The sequence below is a fragment of the Sminthopsis crassicaudata genome, chromosome 1 (assembly GCF_048593235.1).
Source record: "Sminthopsis crassicaudata isolate SCR6 chromosome 1, ASM4859323v1, whole genome shotgun sequence".
Classification (NCBI taxonomy): Eukaryota; Metazoa; Chordata; class Mammalia; order Dasyuromorphia; family Dasyuridae; genus Sminthopsis; species Sminthopsis crassicaudata.
In genome coordinates, this window is record NC_133617.1 from 46976620 (window position 1) to 46995205 (window position 18586).

The following is an 18586-nucleotide window of genomic DNA, read 5'->3' on the forward strand; positions in this document are numbered from 1 at the left end:
AGCTAGTATGTATCCAAGGTCAAATTTGTACTCACAGAGAGCCTTCCTGACTCCAAGTAAAGCACATTGCACTGCCTTCTCTAAAGAGTACCAGCTCTAGCCTCAGTGGATCTCAGTTCAAATCCCCCCTACTTATTGATAGTGTGACCTTGGAAAAGCCATTTGAGTTAGACCTCGGTTTACTAATACACTATCTGTCCCATGAGGGGAGGCTGGTCTACCAGATTGTCTCTGGAGTTCCTCCAACTCTCAGCCCACAACTCTAGGACCCAATAATTCTCTCCTGCCTTCTTCTTACTTCCTCATCTTATAGACTCCCTTGCGCACGCAGCCAAAATTTCCTGAGCCCAGCTCCACCTCATCGATAATCAGATTCTCTCTTTTCAGAAAGAGTTTCTTTTCCTTGAGCTCCTCGGGGTCACTGTAGGGACTCTCATACACGCTGGTGTCCATGGGCAGGACCCGAGACTTCTCCCCTTGACTCTTGCTCAGACGAGCTGCCACACAAGAGAGGAAAGGGGAAGGGTACTACTCAGTACCTGAGGCTTAGGAGATTACCCGCTGCCCTCCACCCCCAGCCCAATGTTGCCTTGGTAAACATGGGTCTAGGGTTTGAGATGTCATTGGGAAGTTCAGAGGTCCTGCCTCCCAACTACTCTCTGGGGATACTTTAAGACCTCTGCCTGACCAGGAGGATCTCCAAAGGCTCTAGGCCTGGGTTCTGTAAGCTGACTTTTATCGATATTTTAGTGAATTCTATTTTAACAGAAATAGTTTCCTTTGTGATTTTAGGGAATTTTTATGTTTTTAAAAACATGATTCTAAGAGATCCATTGGTTTCCCCAGACAGATGGCCTTAAGGTGCAGAATACAAAGAAATGAAAGAAACCTTGATCTAATTAAACCTGAACTTGAGCAGGAATTCCACATATACCCCCCATCCACAACCTCCATCACAAGACTCTACTTGAAGACTTCCAGGGATGAGCTCACTATCTCCCATGGAAGCTATTCCACTTTGGGAATGAGTGTTAGGATATCTTTCCTTCTATGGATCCTAAAACTGATTCTGCAATTTTCTCCCCCACTCCATCTCTAACCCATGCCTATCAGAACAAATGTAGCCTCTCTCCCTGAGGGCAACGCTTCAACTTCTAGAACACAGATCCCCAAAACTCTCCTTTAAAGAGCATACAGACAGTATGGATTCTTTATTCTTCTGGCACCAAGACTCACCTGGCTCAGGGGTATATCCATCAGAGTTGAGGGTGTCATTCCTTCTCTAGGGACCAGAGGTACATAGGAGTGATCAACCAGCAAGTGACTTCCTAGTGCCTCATGAGGAAAGGGGCACATCCCCCCAGCCTTTCTGGGGAGCTTGATCCCTGAAAATGCCTTTCCCCAAGAACCACCCCATCTACCCATCCCAACTCCATCTATCCTCTTTCTATGAGACCTAGACCCTAGTCAGCTTAGCAACAGCAGGGTCCTGGAAGATAGACTGGGGCTCCCACTACTATTCTTAGAACACCCCTTCCAATTCCTCCCAGGGACAAAACCCCTGCTTCCCTAATCCCAGAGACCAGACTTACAGGCATGGAAGGATGGACTGGAAGCGTGGGAGCAGCAACCACTAGAAAGACAATTGAATTGAAGCAAAGAGGATCAATGAAATACCTTGGAGAGATCTAAGCTCTGTCCTGTCTCCTCTGATCTGGCTCTGAACCCATTATGGGTGCTAGACTTACTCCAGCTCCACAGCTAAGCCCAGTTCTGAGTTCCCATCCCAATCCTAGCTCAAATCCCAGCCCCAGCCCCATGTTCCTTACCAGCAGCAGTAGAAGCATTGGCATTAGGACAAATCTCTTTTAGGCAGTAGATAAGCCCGTCTGCCTTCAGCTTCAAATACTCCACCAGCTGGCAGGGAGAGAAGGAAGGTAAAGGCATAAGGACTAGAAGGAAAGGCCCACACCTCCACTGGAGTCCTGGTAGAGGGTGATGGGACCAGGATCCTTTTCAGGGTGTCTCAAAGGGAGGAAGAGTCCATGAATGGAGTGCAAGTAATGGATAGAAATGGGAGCTAGGAGTCTGAGTGATTAGTGGGAAGGGTCCAAAGGTAAAATGTGAACAGGGTCTGGTATACTCACCTGCCACAAGGTGTCAAACTTTGTGCCCTCAGGAATGCAGTACTTGCCAGACTTGTCCTGGTTAATGAGGTAGTGGTAGACAGTCTTGCCATAGATGAGGGATAAAGCATAGCTGCCTTGCTCCTTCCTGGGCCTGAGCCTACAGTGAGAGGTGGAAAAGGAAAATAAGAAGTCTCAGGGTCCCTGGTGCCCAAAGCACAACACGCCCTGCCTGTGCCAGGATCAACAATGTAAGGCAGGAAGGTTTCCCAGAGATCATCCCACCGCCATTTTATAATTGAGGAAAACTGAGGCTCAGCAAGGCTGTTTGCCCAACTTTACACAGAAAGAAAAAATAACCAAGTGAGAATTTGGTACTTCTCCCTGGAGGAGGTAAAAATAGCTGTGGCCAGTGAGTATCCAGTGCCTCTGTGGGGCTGAGAGCAATCCACCCAATCTACTGAGTCCTGATGGAAGCAGGCAGAGGGAGAGGGTGGGAAGCCTGATAGCTTCACCTCCATTCCCTCAGAGGATCAAAGGATCATACACAGAGGCCACACTGAGGTCATTTTCTCCATTTTGCTGAGGGGGAAACTGAGGACCAGAAAGATAAAGTAGTTTGCCCAAAGATACATAGGAAATAAGCATCAGTCAGGATTTGAACCTTGTTCTTGTTTTGGTACAACTTCCTTTCTCCAGAGTATCTCACTCACAGGCAAATCCTGCCACAGAAAGCAATGCTCCCAGGCAAACAAACATGGGTCAATATGTTTCCCCTTCTCTCAGTAGAAGCAAACATCCAAATGTGCTCATGGGCCAATTGATACTCTACACATTCTATCTAAGAAAGCCATTCACTCCTGATCACAAGTAAGCACAAACACATTCTCCCAAGTAAATACATACAAACACATTCACAAACAGTCAGTCACATCTGGATATCTCATGGTCACTAACTATACACAAGGATTATATGTAAATAGCACCCTTCACAACATACAACCTTGCCAGAAGGACTAGAATGTAAGAATGTCCTAAAGGACCAAGCCAGGTCAATTGTTGCTGTGCAATTTTTAATATGAAAATTAATATTTTAAAATAAAATTGCAACAAAATTTTTGCCACAATTGGTACAATTAAGGTCCTTCTAGTGTTGAATTGGTTGTATAAAAGGGCTTTAACATAAAGCTTAGGATTCTTACTGAAAGCTATATCAAAGGTTTTTGGTTCCACTGAAGTTTTTGCTAATGGCACTGCTAGAGAGTCAGGAAGGGAGAAGCAGTGAAGCAAGAAAGGTTGATACCCTTTCTTCCCAGGAAAAATCCTGAGATAAGCCTGTGGCAAAGGCTTAATGTAGAGCTATTTTTAAACACTTTTAATAAGCATAAACATCAGCCAATATTTTTAATCAGTTAAATAATAACTTTTCAATTCTCCCTTAAAGAAAAGAAGAGGAATCCCTTCAGACAGCCTTAAAAATGAGAGCTTTATTCTGAACTTTGTGGCTTAAAATGGGCATCCAATAGTTCCTTTACATTTACCACATAGCACTTACTATGGAGGTGATTAATAAATGCTTATTGATTGACAGTTATAGATACATCTCAGTTTTAACTTCCAAAATATGTGCCCAATAGTGTCCAGGACACCAGAATTCTTTTCACATTCAAACCAGAAAGCCAATCAGGCTTTTTAATGTGGTTTCAGTTTCAATTGAGTGTGTACTCAAACAGACAATATTATGAAAACACTCATGTGTGTCACCTACTAGTAACCATTCACACACACACACACACACACACACATACACACACACACACACACACACACACACATATTATACACTGCCACCCACCTGCCCCACTTACAAAAACTTGCCATCATGCTGGGAGCCTGAGTAGAGTTTACGCTCTGCTTCCTCTCTGGAGATGGAGCTGTGGTACCAGGGCATCCTCTCATGGGCTGTGGTGGCAATGAGCTTCTCTACCTGGGGGGCCTGGCTGATAATGGCCTGCTCAAGGGCATCACCCTGGGGAGGGATAGGGTGAGAGTGCCCATGAGGAAGAATAACAGCCTTCATTTCTCCAGTGCTTTAAGGTTCACAAAGGAACCCTGTGAGGTAAATAGTGCAAGGGAAAAGGGGTAAAAAAAACTGAAGCACTGAGAGCTAACTTCCTCAGGGACACCCAATCTTCCACTCTACCTGGACCCCTCCCAGTCAATCTTCTGACAGACTCCTAAGCATCCCCTGCCTGGGCCGTACCTCTAGTTTCCAGGTCTGGCGCACATAGTCTCGAACCATGGTCTCTCGAAGACTGTCAAAGACTCCTGGTTGGGGCTCCATACCACTGGGCCGGTTACAAGGCTTACGCAGGGGACAGGGGAGGCCATCAGCATCCTTGGAGTAGAACTCGCAGAGCTCCGCTGGACCACAATGAGGCTTGCCTCCAGCAATGGCATAGGTGCCATTCAGCTGACGCTCAATGGGGTAATGGTGGAAGTGCAAGTCATATACCAGTGAGAGAACATAGCCCCCAAGGCTACGGAGGCACTGGCGCAGCAGGAAGAGCCCATCTGACATACCTGCCAGTTTCAGGTGCTCCTCTGCCTCTGCTCTCGAGATGCTCCCATAGAAGAAGGGCAGGTGGGCAGCTGCATCTGGCATCGTGGACTCCCTGAGAGTACAACCTGTCATAAGGGGTAATCCAAATAAGTTTTGTCAGCCTCTGCATCCATCCTGGCCTTGCCCATCTCCCCAGGAGGTTCTACCTTAACTCCTTATGTTCCCTCTTACCTAGTTACTTGAGTACCCAGCCCCCATGCTGGCCCCAGCCTTCTCCAATTTCAGAATTTCAGAGCTGAAAAAGAAAGACCTTAGAGGCTATAAAGTCCCACTCACACCTGACCAGCATCTCCTCTCCAACATCTGCAAGATGGTGGACATCTTTCTGCCCCAGAAAGATAACTTCCTAGGGGGGGAAAGCCTGTGCTTGCCTCCCAAGGTAGTCCGTATATTTTTATATTTAGGCTTTGATTCTATTACACTTTTAGATTTAGACTCTTATTATTATTATTATTATTACACTGTGTTGAAATATGATTCCTTCCACCTTCCATTGTTTTGATTCTGCCTTCTAGGGCTAAACACAGCCAGTCTAATTGTTCTTCCACAGGACAGCTCTTCAAATGCTTGCAGAAAGGTATCAAACATCTCCCTTGATTTCCCTCAGTCCTTCTTTTCTGTAGGCTAAGTTTTTCCAACTGATCCTTTCATGCAAAGGATAAAAACAAAAACAAAACAAAAAAAAAACCCTGTTCTCCCTAAAATATTGCTCCCAGAATTAAATACAATTTTCCAAGTATGGTAGGGCAATGTGCTAATACACTGAACTCTCCTTCACAGTTCAAACTCAATGTTTTATAATCATTTTTACATCTCCCATAATACTGTGAAAAGATAGTCAGCAGAGAGGGGAGATTAGTTACTCCGTTTTACAGAGAAAGAAATTGAGGACATAAATAGAGCTGAATAGCCTAATGTTACTTAATAAGTGAGTGGCAAAAAGGGGAATCAGTCACAGCTAAACAGATCAACACCCAGGGGTGTCTCTATTACACCTGAGTTGTTTCCTTGAAACCCTATGGGGGCACACAGATAGAGCTCAATAAAGGCTTTTTGAAGGATTTGATTGATGATGGCAGCAATGAGGAAAGAGGAGGGGGGAAGATGAAAGAGGAATGAGAGGAGGAGCTTAAGGGGAGGAAGCTGGGGGAGGCAGGAAGGAGAAAGGATGCGGTGGGAGGAAGGAGAGGAAGGAGGCCGGAAGAGGAGGGAGGAGTTGAGGAGTGGAGAGCAGGAGAGGGGGCCCACAACCCCAGCAGAACTGGTGGCCGGATACTGTGGCAGGAAATTGTCAGCAGTGCTTGTCAAGCCCCTTACCCAGTAGGCGCCTGGGGCCTCCAATCGGGCCAGGCGGAAGGGACTGGAGTGGAGTTGGAACCAGATGGAGAGAGAGGGAGGAGTGCTCTGAAGCCAAGGAAAAAAAGGATGGAGAAGAGGAGGGTAATGGGGAAGGAAAAAAGAATACAAGAGAGTGGAGAAGGAGATTGTTGGGAAAGAGATAGTAAGAGAGAACAAAAACAAAGAAAGGGGGAAAAGTGGAGAGAGAAGAGGAGCAAAAGAAAAGGAAGAAGCAGAGGAAAAGAAAAGAGAAAGGAGATGAGTTGAGGAAAAGGAGAGATCAGGGCCAGAGTGCAGATCAGAGTGGGAAAAGTTGATGGGACCAAAAGGGACAGTTAGGGTTAGGATTAGAGTCAGGAGTTGGGAGGTATGCATTTAGGTTTAGGATTAACAGCCTAGGAATGAAGAAGGAGCTGGACAGAGGCAAGAGGATCTCTGATCCTGACCCTTGTGGTCCCCAATGTTTTGTAGCCATAAGAAAACTAATTGATCTCTGAAGTTTTTTTCCAGCTTCCCATTTTTGGAGAGGATTAAAAAAAGTAGAGGAAAAAATTCCAGCCTGTAGATCAGTTTCCTTGCATTCAATACTCCACATTGAAGACCTTGCCTTATCCTTATTTCTCCTATTCTTCATTGGTCATTTCAAATAGTCAGCATTTATTAAGCATTTTCTACTTGCCAGATACTCTCTACATTGTGTTTATCCCAAACTCTGGGCTTTGACTCCTGCCTACCCCACTTTATTGATTTGCATCCATCACATCAACCATCTCTCTAATCCAGTTCCCAGTTCAACATTTACTGGCAGCCCTTCTATTGTGCTCCCACTAAGGACTAACAGAGGCTTCCATGTATAACTTCCTACAACCTGTACATGCTTAATCATGTCCTGAGCCCCAACCTGTCAGATTGGGTTCTGCTGTTAAATCTCAAAGCCTTCCCCATCCACTTTCCAAACAAGTTGGTACCACTATGTCTGCCCCCCAATTGCTGCCTCATTTAACTCATGCCTCTTTCAATTACTTCACCCACTTTTACTACCATCACCAGAGCTTGAGGGAGTTTAAAATAAAAAGAGGTCCAATCAGCCCTATAACTCACTTTCCTCATAATAATTTTGCAAGATAGGTAATGCAAGCATTATCTTCCTTTTACAGAAAAAGAAAACCACTGTCAAGAGATAATAAGCATTTATTAAGTGCTTACTGTATGAGAAGCAATAAAGCTTATAAGGTTAATCATTTTGCCCTGGGTCAGTCATACTACTAGCAAGGATTGTAATCCAAGCCCCCTGGTCCAAGGCCCCACTATGTCATGTTGCCCAGGTTGGGCATCTTCTGATGTCAACCTAGTATCTCTGTTCTGTTCTACTCATAGAAATGAAGAATTAACCAATTTTGGAGTTTGGTTCTATTTACATTTCTATTCCCAAGACTAATGGTTTGTATCTCACTGCCCTCAGAACAGAGACCCCTTGAGGGCAGAGCTATGTTATAATAATAATGATACAATTGTAGAATTTAGTTGCTATAAATAAAGTATGGAAGTTGGAGCCAGGAAGAACTGAATTCAAATCATATCTCAGACCCTTACTAGTCCTGGATTAGTGTGACCCTAGGCTAATCACTTAATCTATGCCCACCTGTTTCTTTCTTTGTAAAATGGAGGAAATGGGTGGTAATAATAGCACTTACCTCCTGGTGAGGATAAAATGAGGTATCTGGAAAGCACTTTATAAATGCTATTCTTATTACTATTATTAATTTGATGTCTGCCCATTGTTTTTCCTGAAGCCCTAATGAAAAAAATTTGCTGAATGGAAGTTCAGTATCTCTATGTGTAAAATTCCCTGCACTGATACTGGTCAAGAACTTGACTTTCCATACACTAATGATTGGTACAGAATAAGTGCTCAGTAAATAAATGTTTTCATTCATTCCCATCATGCTAGACTCTGACTGTTAGTGGCTGAATGACCTTGAACAAATATCTTCCTTTCTGAACCTCTGTTTTGCTCCTTAATAGGATGAAGGGGTTTGGATGGAGAAAAAAATTACATCTTTATTTTGATATAATGGGTTTCCTTTAAAATCCCATATATTTTATGCATTTAGAACGATTATTCTGAGGAGCCAGACTGCCCAAAAGGTGCCTGGCATAAAAGGGTGAGAAACCTTTATATTAGATATTCTCTAATCCAACTCTAAATTCTAAAAAGTTTCCTGGAGACCTGAGAGGTTTGGTGGTATTGCCAGGGCTACACAGGCTTCAACCTAAATCCTTCTGACTCCCAGATGATTCTCTATATACTATATAACATTCCCTTTCTATAATAAATTTTAAGATTTTGCAAGGTTGAATATCTTGGCATATTTTTTATTAAAGCTTTTTATGGTCAAAACATATAGATGGATAATTTTTCAACATTGACTCATGCATAGCCTTGTGTTCCAAATTTTCCCCTCTTCTCCCCATCTTCTTCTTTAGATGGCAAGCTATATGGCAAGCTCCCATATAACAATAAAATATATGTTAAAGCCAATGTATGTAAACATATTTATACATTTATCTTGCTGAATAAGAAAAATCAGATAAAAAAAGGATAGAAAATGAGTAAGAAAATAAAATTTTGCATACATTTAAAAACAAAAATCTATTATTTTATTATTATTATACCTTTTTATTTACAAGATATATGCATGGGTAATTTTTCAGCATTGGCAGTTGCAAAACCTTTTGTTCCAATTTTTCCCCTCCTTCTCTCCACCCCCTCCCCCAGATGGCAGGTAGACCAATACATGTCAAATATGTTAAAGTATATTCTAAATACGATATATGTATATATGTCCATATAGTTATTTTGAAAAGCTATTATTTTTTAAAAATAAACTTACAACATGGGAAACCTCACCTGGCCCAGACACGGAAAGGATTGACAGATTGATAGTTCTTTCTCGATTCTGATGAGGAAACTGAGGCCTAGACAAGTAAATTAACTTGCCTACCTTCATCTTCACCACCACTAGCAGCATCCAGTATGTTTTCTCATTCAATTACCTGGGCTGGTATGAGAGCTGCAATTTGAATCCAGGCTTTCTGATTCCAATTGCATCTCTTTTTTCTATTTTACCTCAGTGACTCCCCTCTTTCTCCTAAGCCCTAGATCTCCATTTCCTCCACCTTGCTCTACCCCAGCCCTGGAGACATGTATTCTTTATATGCATGGCAACTCAAAAATATATATATTTTTTTTTTTTTGAGTGATTGAATAACTGCTTGGTTGGAGGGGTCCTTAACCCCAGGGTCCATGAACTTTGAAAAATATTTTCCTAACTGTATTTCAACATAATTGGTTTTCTTTATAATTCTGTGCATTACATATATATATGTACATATATATGTATGTATGTATATATGTGTGTATGTATATGTATATATATGTAAACAAATACATATACATATATATATATATATATATATATATATATATATATATATATATATATATATATATATATATATATATTGCTGAGGCAATTGAAGTTAAGTAACTTGTCCCTGGTCACCCAGCCAGGAAGTGTTAATTGTGTGAGGTCTGATTCCAACTCATGTTCTCCTGACTTCAGGGCTGGTGTTCTATCCACTACACCAATTAATTAGCTGTCTCACATTTATTTTCTGTAAATGTGAAAGGCTGAAAAGGGGTCTCTAAGCTTTATTAATCTGTCAAGGATTCTGAGACACTAAAAAAATTTAAAAGCCCAGGGTTGGTGGTTAAGGAGGTTGGTGCGCTGACCTTCCTACTTCATTCCACATATTTCCCAACTCTGAGAATCAAAAGGTACTGCATGATCGGAGGCAGCAGCAGCCTAGGAATGACTACCTTCAACATTTGTGGACTTTGGGCTGAGAAGGAGTGCAGTAAACTGGGAACACTGCTAGTTTGGGAGAAAGCACACTTCAATTCTAATCTCAGCTCTGAACCTTAGTAACTATTCAGAAACATCATTTTGCTTGTTTACGTCTCATCTCTTCTTCTGTAAAAGGATGGGAGTGGGCTGTTGTTCATCTTACGTTTAGGAAGAGAACCAATGACATTATGGGGTTATATCAAATTTTTTTTCCTGAGGCAATTGGGGTTAAGTGACTTGCCCAGGGTCACACAGACAGGAAGTGTTAAGTGTCTGAGGTCACATTTGAACTCAGGTCCTGATGACTTCAGGGTTGGTGCTCTATCCACTACACCAACTAGCTGCTCCCATAGGTTACTATCTTGACTTGTGAAATGAATTTAAGTGAGGCAGTTATGAAAAGTCATCAACCTCACTCTCTCTTCCTGAGTCATCAAGGTCCAATGGCAACACAAAAGTTAAGATGATTAATGATGATCCAGGATACTGTGATACTTGTCATCTTCAACATCTGACCAAGCTCTAAGGCCCTCCAGTGTCTACTTAAGCTGCCTTCATGGCCACTGGAGCAAATTGTCTCATCTGCTCATTGCACTAGAGGAAATAATTATATGCTTGCGGTAGTAATCCCCCTGAATCACCAATGGATTTGAGGCCTGTCAGTTACCCTTAACTTGGTTTTGCCATCGGCCAAGTTGGTTTTTACCAGCGTGTAACAATTGCTTCTTGTAGCCACACACTAGATAAGCCCTTTCAAGATCTCCATCTAATATTCTATGACTTATTGGGTTTAGGAGTTCAAGCTCAAGTACCAACCTAGACATATAATCAATTGTACAATGTCATCCTTATCTTCCTCATTACTATCTCCAATCCTGAGGAATTTCTTTGGGGATGGGATTCAATATAACAGTTGATTAGATAAGAATGAGCCATGTGGAGTTGGGGAATGGGAGTTCCCCCCCCCCTTTAATTTCTCATTAAGAGAAAGAAACTAGCCTAGGAGAGGATCATGAAATATTGTCCACATCTGGGAAGCTAACAAATATCTAAATCAAATTGGCTGAAGAGAAAGAAGGTAGACAAGGGAAGGTGGGATTTGCTCAGTGAGAGAGAGAGATAGGAGACTTTGTCTATCTCTAAGGATGAATAGAACCATTAAACCAAGGAAAGATAGAAATAAATTTTTTTTTTACTTTTCTTTCTTTTTTCTTTTTTTTTTTAAGCTTTTTATTTTCAAAACATATGCATGGATAATTTTTCAATATTAACTTTTGCATAGTCTTGCGTTTCAGATTTTCTCTTCTTCCCCCCACCCCTTCCCCTAGGTGACAAACAATCTGATATATGTTATACAAGTTAAAATATATGTTAAATCCAATATGTGTAAACATATTTATACAATTCTCTTACTGCACAAGGAAAATCAGATCAAAAAGGAAAGAAAATGAGTAAGAAAACAAAATGCAAGTGAACAACAACAAAAAGAGTGAGAACATTATGTTGTGATTTACATTCAGATACCACAGTCCTCTCTCTGGATGTAGACATCTCTCTTCATCACAAGATCACTGGAACTGGCCTCAATCATCTCATTGTTGGAAAGAGTTACATTCATCGGAATTGATCATCATATAATCTTGTTGTTGCCATGTACAATAGAAATAAAAATCTTAATGCTGCATTTGACTTCTAGACTTATAGCTGAGTTACTTAATCATCCTTTTCTTTTACGGATGAGAAAACTGAGACACTAAGAATTTAAGTGGTTTGTTCAATGTCATGTAGCCAGGAAGTGTGTGCGATGGGGTTTGAACCACATCTTAGAGTCAAGAGTCCAAGGCCTTCCACATTGCCACTCATATAACCTGGGCTTCTCTGGACAAGCCCTGTTCTAACATGGAGATCACTTTCAAGGGTCTTTAAGCATGTCAATTTGCCAGACTTGGATCCGGTTGCTAACTTTATAAGGAGACTGTCCTCAGTACCCAGTGAGAGGAAGCTCATAAAGTAGAGAGCCTGAAGCCTTGGGGCCCTTGGCTTAAGAAGAAAATCTAAGCTCTTAGTGAATCATGAACCAAGATGACAGCTTATGAATCTCTTGGCCCTTCCAGAACCTGATTACCTATTGACTAACATAACCTCCCTCCATGAGCCAGTAGCCTCTTTAGGCTTTTTTCCCCATGCTCACTAAGTCCAAATACAAGTCTATTATTGGACTGGCTGTCAGGAACTCTTGAATTAACCTGACAAGAGCTTCTTCACTGGCCAGGCCGGGTTTTGCCAACCAACAATACATATCCTTCCCTTTTCTTCAAATCCTCCCTCGTAGTAAGACTGCCCAGGAATTGTCACTTATTCCTTGTATGTGGGTTTCTTTGGGCCTTAGTTTCCTTGTATGTATAATGAGGATATTGAAATTAATTACCTTGATGATCCCTTGCAGCTCTAAATCTATGATTTTCAGCTACCCAATTGGTTACCTAAGTCTTACTCTTCTAAATTCCTGATCATGCCTTCCATTTGGCCCTTTCTCTCCATTTGTATAGCCAACACCTTATCACTTCTCACCTAGGTTATTTTAGTTAGGATTAGTTTTTCTGCCTAGAAAAACATTGTAAAAAAAGGGGGGAAAAACAACAGCAACAAAAAAACAAAAACAAACAAACAAAAAAAAAAAAAAACAATCAAGAATAAGGTTCTCCACAATCTGGCTCCCTCCTATCTTTGCAGCATAATTTCATTGATTGCCGTTCTTGGACTTTCTGTCCAGTCAAACTGGCCTATATCGTGGTCCTGGCTCACCACAAGCCATCACATGCCTTACTTGGTCCTTTTGCTCAGAAGATTCCTCAGGTTTGAAATGTCCTCCTCCTCTTCCCTTTTCTCCTCTGCCTCTTAAACTCTCTAGCCATCACCATGATGATGAAGGTACTAGATTCAATGCCTTCTGAGGCTCTTTACAGGTCTAAAAAATCAATTTTTCTTTGAACACTCAAGTGCCATCTCCTTTGTGGAACCTTTCCTGACTTCTACCACCCCTACTTGTTGCAATTACTTTGTATTTCTCTCTATCTACTTTGTATTCACCTAATTTTGTACAAGTAACTTTGTATTCACTCAGTTGAATGGAAGCTTCCTGAAAGTAGGGATTATCCCTAGTTTATTTATTTATTTGTTTGTTTTTTGGTTTGTATTTCTGGATTAGTACCCTCTAGTTCTAATTTACCTTTTCAGTTTTTTATATATTAATACTTTACCCTTCCACCTAACATGTGTAATCATATATGTCATGAATATGATATATGTGTGTAAAATATATGGGTATATATATGTGTGTACACATACATATATATGTATATGTATATCTTGTATGTACACAATTGTTTACATGCTCTCCCCTCAATCAGTTTGTAAAGCAATTAAAGGTAGGCACCATGCTTTTACTTTTTTTCTTTCTTCTTTCCTATCCTTCCTTCTTTCATTTTTCCTTCTTTCCTTACCATCTTTCTTTTTTCCTCCCTCCCTTTCTTTCCTTCTTTTCTCCTTCCATCCTTTCCTCCCTTCCTTTCTTTTTTCCTTATTTTCTTTCTTTCTTTCTTTCTTTCTTTCTTTCTTTCTTTCTTTCTTTCTTTCTTTCTTTCCTTCCTTTGTTCCTCTCTCCCTCTTTCTCTCTTTCTCTCCCCCTCTCTCCCTTCTTTCTTCATTGTATCATCAGCTCTTAGCAGAGGGTCTAGCACACAGAAAGTGTTTATTAAGTATTTGTTGAATGGAACTGAGTTAGATTGGAAAGTGGAGCCCTAGTCTCTTCCCTTGCCCAAGGACCAATCCAATTTACTTCTGATCACTACCTCCCTTGGCACCATCCCCTCCACCCCACCCAGCACTCAGAAGCTCTGGGGTTGCCCTCTGAATAGGTTGTGGATTCAGAGAGGGACCTTTGAGAGTAACCAGTACAAACTCCCTAATTTTAGACAGAATGAGCAATATTTATATGGTACTTTAAGGCAAGTCCTTTCATCCTCAAAATCCTGGAGAGGGAGGCAATATAAGTATTATATTATGGTTATTATTAATTTACAAGTGCAAAAGAGTCTCAGAGTAAAGAACTGACTTGCACCAAGGTCACAGAAGGATTCTGCCCAAGGATTTTGACTTTAAATCCAAGGTGGTTTTCATTACACCTCTAAAAATAGGAGAGGAATTAGGTAATCCTAAATGAGAGCATCCTTAACACTTTTCAATGGAGCAGTGTAGAGGCAGTCTCATTTAATGAAAAGAAGCCCAAGCCTGGTAAACAGGAAGTTTAGGTTCTAGATCAAGCTCTGTCACCATTTTGCTGTGTGATCTTGGCAAGCCACTGTCCTTCTCTGGGTGTTAGTTATCCCATCTATAAAATGAAGTTTGAACAAGGTGTTCTCTAACTGACATTTCATGTTCTAAAGTCCCTTCCATCTCTGATATTCCATGTTCTAAAGTCCCCTTCCAGGTCTGACATCCCACGTTCTAAAGTCCCTTTCCAGGTCTGACATACCCTATTCTAAAGCCCCTCTCAGGTCAGACACTCTATGTTCTATGTTCTAACGGCCCTTCTGTCCCTGACACTCCATGTTCCTTTCCATCATTATTAACATTCTATATTCTAAGTTCTCCCCCAGCTCTGATGTCCCATGTTCTTTTTGGGAGTCAGACAACCCACTGATCTGTTCTTGATCTGTTTCTGGCACCTTCCCCAGGGGTGTGGGCGGGAGGGGTCCAAGGGGAGAGGTGCCAGCTGAGCTGCTGAACTCTGGAGGCAGGAATGCACAAGGGGAATTCCAACAATGCCTTGCTTACTTGCAGTTTGAGAATCAATGGTTTGATCTCCCAGTTTGACCTTGAAATTGAGCTAAGACGAAACTCTCGGCAGCCTGAGAATCTGCTGAGCTTTCTCAGGTTGAGACCTTTTGTTGGGGGGTAGGGGAGGAAAGAAGCAGGCTGAGCATATTCCTGGGATACAATAGGTGCAGAAATTAAGGTCCTGGGAATCATTTGCTCAAAGCCCTTCATGTATCCTGTCATCATAAGGAGACAGCTGTCGGGACAAGATAGGCAGATTCAGGGTGGGATCAAGGTCGAGGGGGACATGATCCCTGAGACAGGCAGTCAGCCCAATGCTTGCTTCTTTCATTCTGCCTTTGCCTGCTGCTAAATGGTTCCAGAGTGAGCAGGGCCTACAGGCCTGAAGCAAATGTTTAACCAGAAACAGCTGGCTGGGCTAAGTGGGGGTTGGGGTGGGCTGGAGGCAGGCTTAGTTCTTCACAGGCAGTCCCCGACAGCTGTTTAGAGTGTAAAAAAACTATTTTACCACAGTGTTAAGATATTTCAAAGCCTAAACTGTCTAGTTTATTCCCAATATAAGTTATAGGTACACAGCTTCATTACAGAGCTCAGTTTAGCCCAGACAATTTGGCTCCTCCTTTCGAAGCTGCTTCACATCCAGGCCAGCTGTGCTCCATCAAAACAGCGGCCGGCCTGATGGAGACTGAATTCAATGTTTGGGGAGGCAGAGTCCTCTCTCTCTGCTCCTCTAGCTCAAAGCTTCTAAAACTATGACTTGTGACCCCATAGGATGTTCACATATCTGAATGTGGGGGTTGCAAAATTCTGATCTATCATCAGTAAATGTTTGACTCCTATACCTATTTTATATACCTACATACCAAGAATCACATAAAAAAAATTGGGGCAAAAAGGGATCAAGAGTAGAAAAAGTTTAAGAAGTTTGCCTGGCTGACTTGGGCAGAAAAGTACTCAAATGGTGGCAATACTGGGCAGAGTTTCCATTTGGAAAGTGCCTTGGGCTAAATATACACACACAAACACACACACCTCATACCCACAGGGTTGTTTTTTGCTGATCTGTGGTCAGGGAGGAGGGAGATGATACTGACCATAAGTAGACAGGAAGGATGTTTTTGTATGTGAACTATTATGAAATATTATTCTTGACTGTATTTCTCTCACTTGACTTTTCAACATTTTTAACTATTAAGGGGAAAGCAAAGGATTTTGTAGTGTTTAGGTTTTACTTAAATATTTACCAGCTAAAGCATGAGACTGCATTTAAGAGCTTTCTGGACCTCAGTTTTCCCATCTGTAAAATGAGAAGTTTGAGCTCCATGATTCTATAATGTTCTGATGATTGAGAACTACCAAAAATTTGGGAGATCTGGCCAATCCATAATTTTACAGATGAAAAACTCAGAGCAATTCCTCTACTTGTATCCTAGATCCCATTCCCTCCACCTTTAAATTGCACCCCTCTCTCTAATCTTCAGTCATTCCCTGTCTGATGGCTACCAAAAAAAATGTGGATGGACTTGGCTCTTTTCAACAATGGGGTGATTCAAAGCAATTCCTACAGATGTGATGAAAAGAGCCATATGCATCCAGAGAGAGAACTGTGGAGACTGAATGTGAATCAAAGCACAGCATTTTTTATCTTTGTTGTTGTTTGTTTATTTGCTTGCCTTTTTGTGTGTGTGTGTGTGTGTTTTTTACTTTTGATCTTATTTTTCTTGCACAGAATGATGAATATGGAAGTATGTTTAGAAGAACTGCACATGTTTAACCTATATTGGATTGCTTGCTGTTTAGAGAGGGAGGGGAAGAAAAAATTTGGAAGGCAAAGTTTTGCAAAAATAAATGTTAAAAATTATCTTTCCATGTATTTGGAAAAATAAAAAGATATTAAAAGTAAATAAAATGAAACAACAAAACAAAAAAGAAAGAAAAGAAAAACCCTCACTTGACTCAACTACTTACCCCTGCATTTTTTTTCCTTTTCATAATCAAACTCCTAAAAAATGCACTATCTGTACTTGTGGTCTCTTCTTCCTCTACTCTCACTCACTTTACAACCTCTTGTGGTCTGGTTTCTACCCTCATCATTCAACTGAAACTTTTCTTTCCAAAGCTGCCAAACATTCTTTAAACCATATTTTTTTAATCTTTTACTATCTTTTGTTTTTATATAATCTTTATTTCCAAATATGTTTCTTCTATTTCCCCAAACTAGCAAGTCATCTTTTGTAATTATAAAAAATGTTTAAAAAGCAAAGTGGAGAAGGTAGGTAGTGCAGTGGATAGAATACTGACCCTGGAGTCAGGTTAATTCAACTCCATCCTTAGATACTTGATACATATTAGCTGTATGAAACTGGGCAAGTCACTTAATTCCAATTGCTTCTCCAAAAAGAAGAAAGAAAAGGCAAAGAAAAAATTCAGTAAAACTAATCAACACTTTAACCAAGTCTAAGAGTTATTAATGATCTACATCACCTCTTCAATGAAATAAATTTTCTCCCCTATTCTTTGGAACAAACTGGGACTACTAATGATCTCATAATTGTAAAAAACAAAACAAAACAAAACAAAACAAAACAAAACAAAAACAAAAACAAAAACAAAAACAAAAACAAAAACAACAAAAAACCAAGGACCTTTTTGTAGTTTTCATTCATCTTGGCTCTTACGCATTTGACACTTGATTATCCTCTCTTTCCTGAATATACTCTTTCCTCTCTGCATTTTTATGACCTTGTTAAGTCTTCTCCATGAGCCAGTGTTCCTTCTTAGACTTCAGGGATTATCTGTGCTGTACCCTCTCATTTTGAGTCTCTCCCGGGGCTCTCTCCTGAGTTTTCTTCTCTTTTCTCTGTTTTCTCATTTGGCAACCTCATCAGCTCTATATATCCCAGATTTATATTCAACCCTGTCTCTCATCACTACTCAATCATTAGATATTTCCAAGTCAACATAATCCAAAACAGTACTATCTTTGCCCAAAATTCACTCTTTTTCTGAGCTTTCCTATTTTCATTGAAGGCACTATCATCCTTCCAGGTAATTAGGTTTCAGCATCTTCAAGTTATCCCTAAACTCTTCTCTCCCTTTCACTCCCCACATCCAAGCAGTTGCCAAGTCTTAATGATTCTATCTCCATAACATTTCATTCTTTCTCTTTTTCTCCACATGCACATCAAAAGAGGGGGAGGGAGAGACAGACAGACAGAGACAGAGAGGGAGAGAAACAGAGAAAGAGGAAGAGACACTCTCCATACTATTCCCAAAATATAAACCTATGTCACTCCTCTGTTCAAGAAGAAGCAATGGCTCTCTATTGTTTCTAGAATCAAAATCTTCTCTTGGCATTTAAAGTCCTTTCACAATCCTTGTATCTGAGGCAGAATTAAGACTTAGATCTTTCTAACTCCAAGTCCAAGTACTTTCTCCACTGCACCATCTAGCTGCAGGAAATAACAGATAATGAATGCTTGTTGACTGACTTTCCTTCATGTGCTCTATGGGCCACTCAGTCTGGCTGATTTGCTGTCCTTGAGCCATGACAGTCCATCTACCATCTCGATGCCTAGAATGAATACTCTCCTTATCTCCATCTTTTAGTATCCTGAATTTCCTTCAACCTTAGCTCAGCTATTACTTCTGACCTTAAGACTTTCCTGATTCTTTCAGCGGCTAGTACTGGCTATCTCCTTCCCACTCCGGTAGAAGTTAATTGGAAATTATATTACAAAAAACAAACA

The 18586-nt window shown here is 41.0% G+C and overlaps 1 protein-coding gene across 5 annotated transcripts in view; it reads right to left on the reverse strand.

Annotated features, from left to right (window-relative positions):
• Positions 1–18586, reverse strand: part of ZAP70 (zeta chain of T cell receptor associated protein kinase 70) — a 39382-nt gene that overhangs the window by 8671 nt on the left and 12125 nt on the right. For 2 of the 5 annotated variants that reach the window (XM_074301140.1, XM_074301151.1), the window contains exons 3-10: positions 4921–4984; positions 4390–4814; positions 3995–4155; positions 2148–2286; positions 1830–1917; positions 1593–1633; positions 1237–1282; positions 299–497 (exon numbers count right to left, since the gene is read on the reverse strand). In XM_074301140.1, coding sequence (XP_074157241.1) covers positions 299–497; positions 1237–1282; positions 1593–1633; positions 1830–1917; positions 2148–2286; positions 3995–4155; positions 4390–4791 — 1076 coding nt within the window. In that variant the 5' untranslated portion in view covers positions 4792–4814; positions 4921–4984. Of the gene's footprint in view, positions 1–298; positions 498–1236; positions 1283–1592; positions 1634–1829; positions 1918–2147; positions 2287–3994; positions 4156–4389; positions 4815–4920; positions 5000–18586 lie in introns of all 5 variants that reach the window. The other 3 variants (XM_074301178.1, XM_074301169.1, XM_074301161.1) reach the window with 2 other exon arrangements.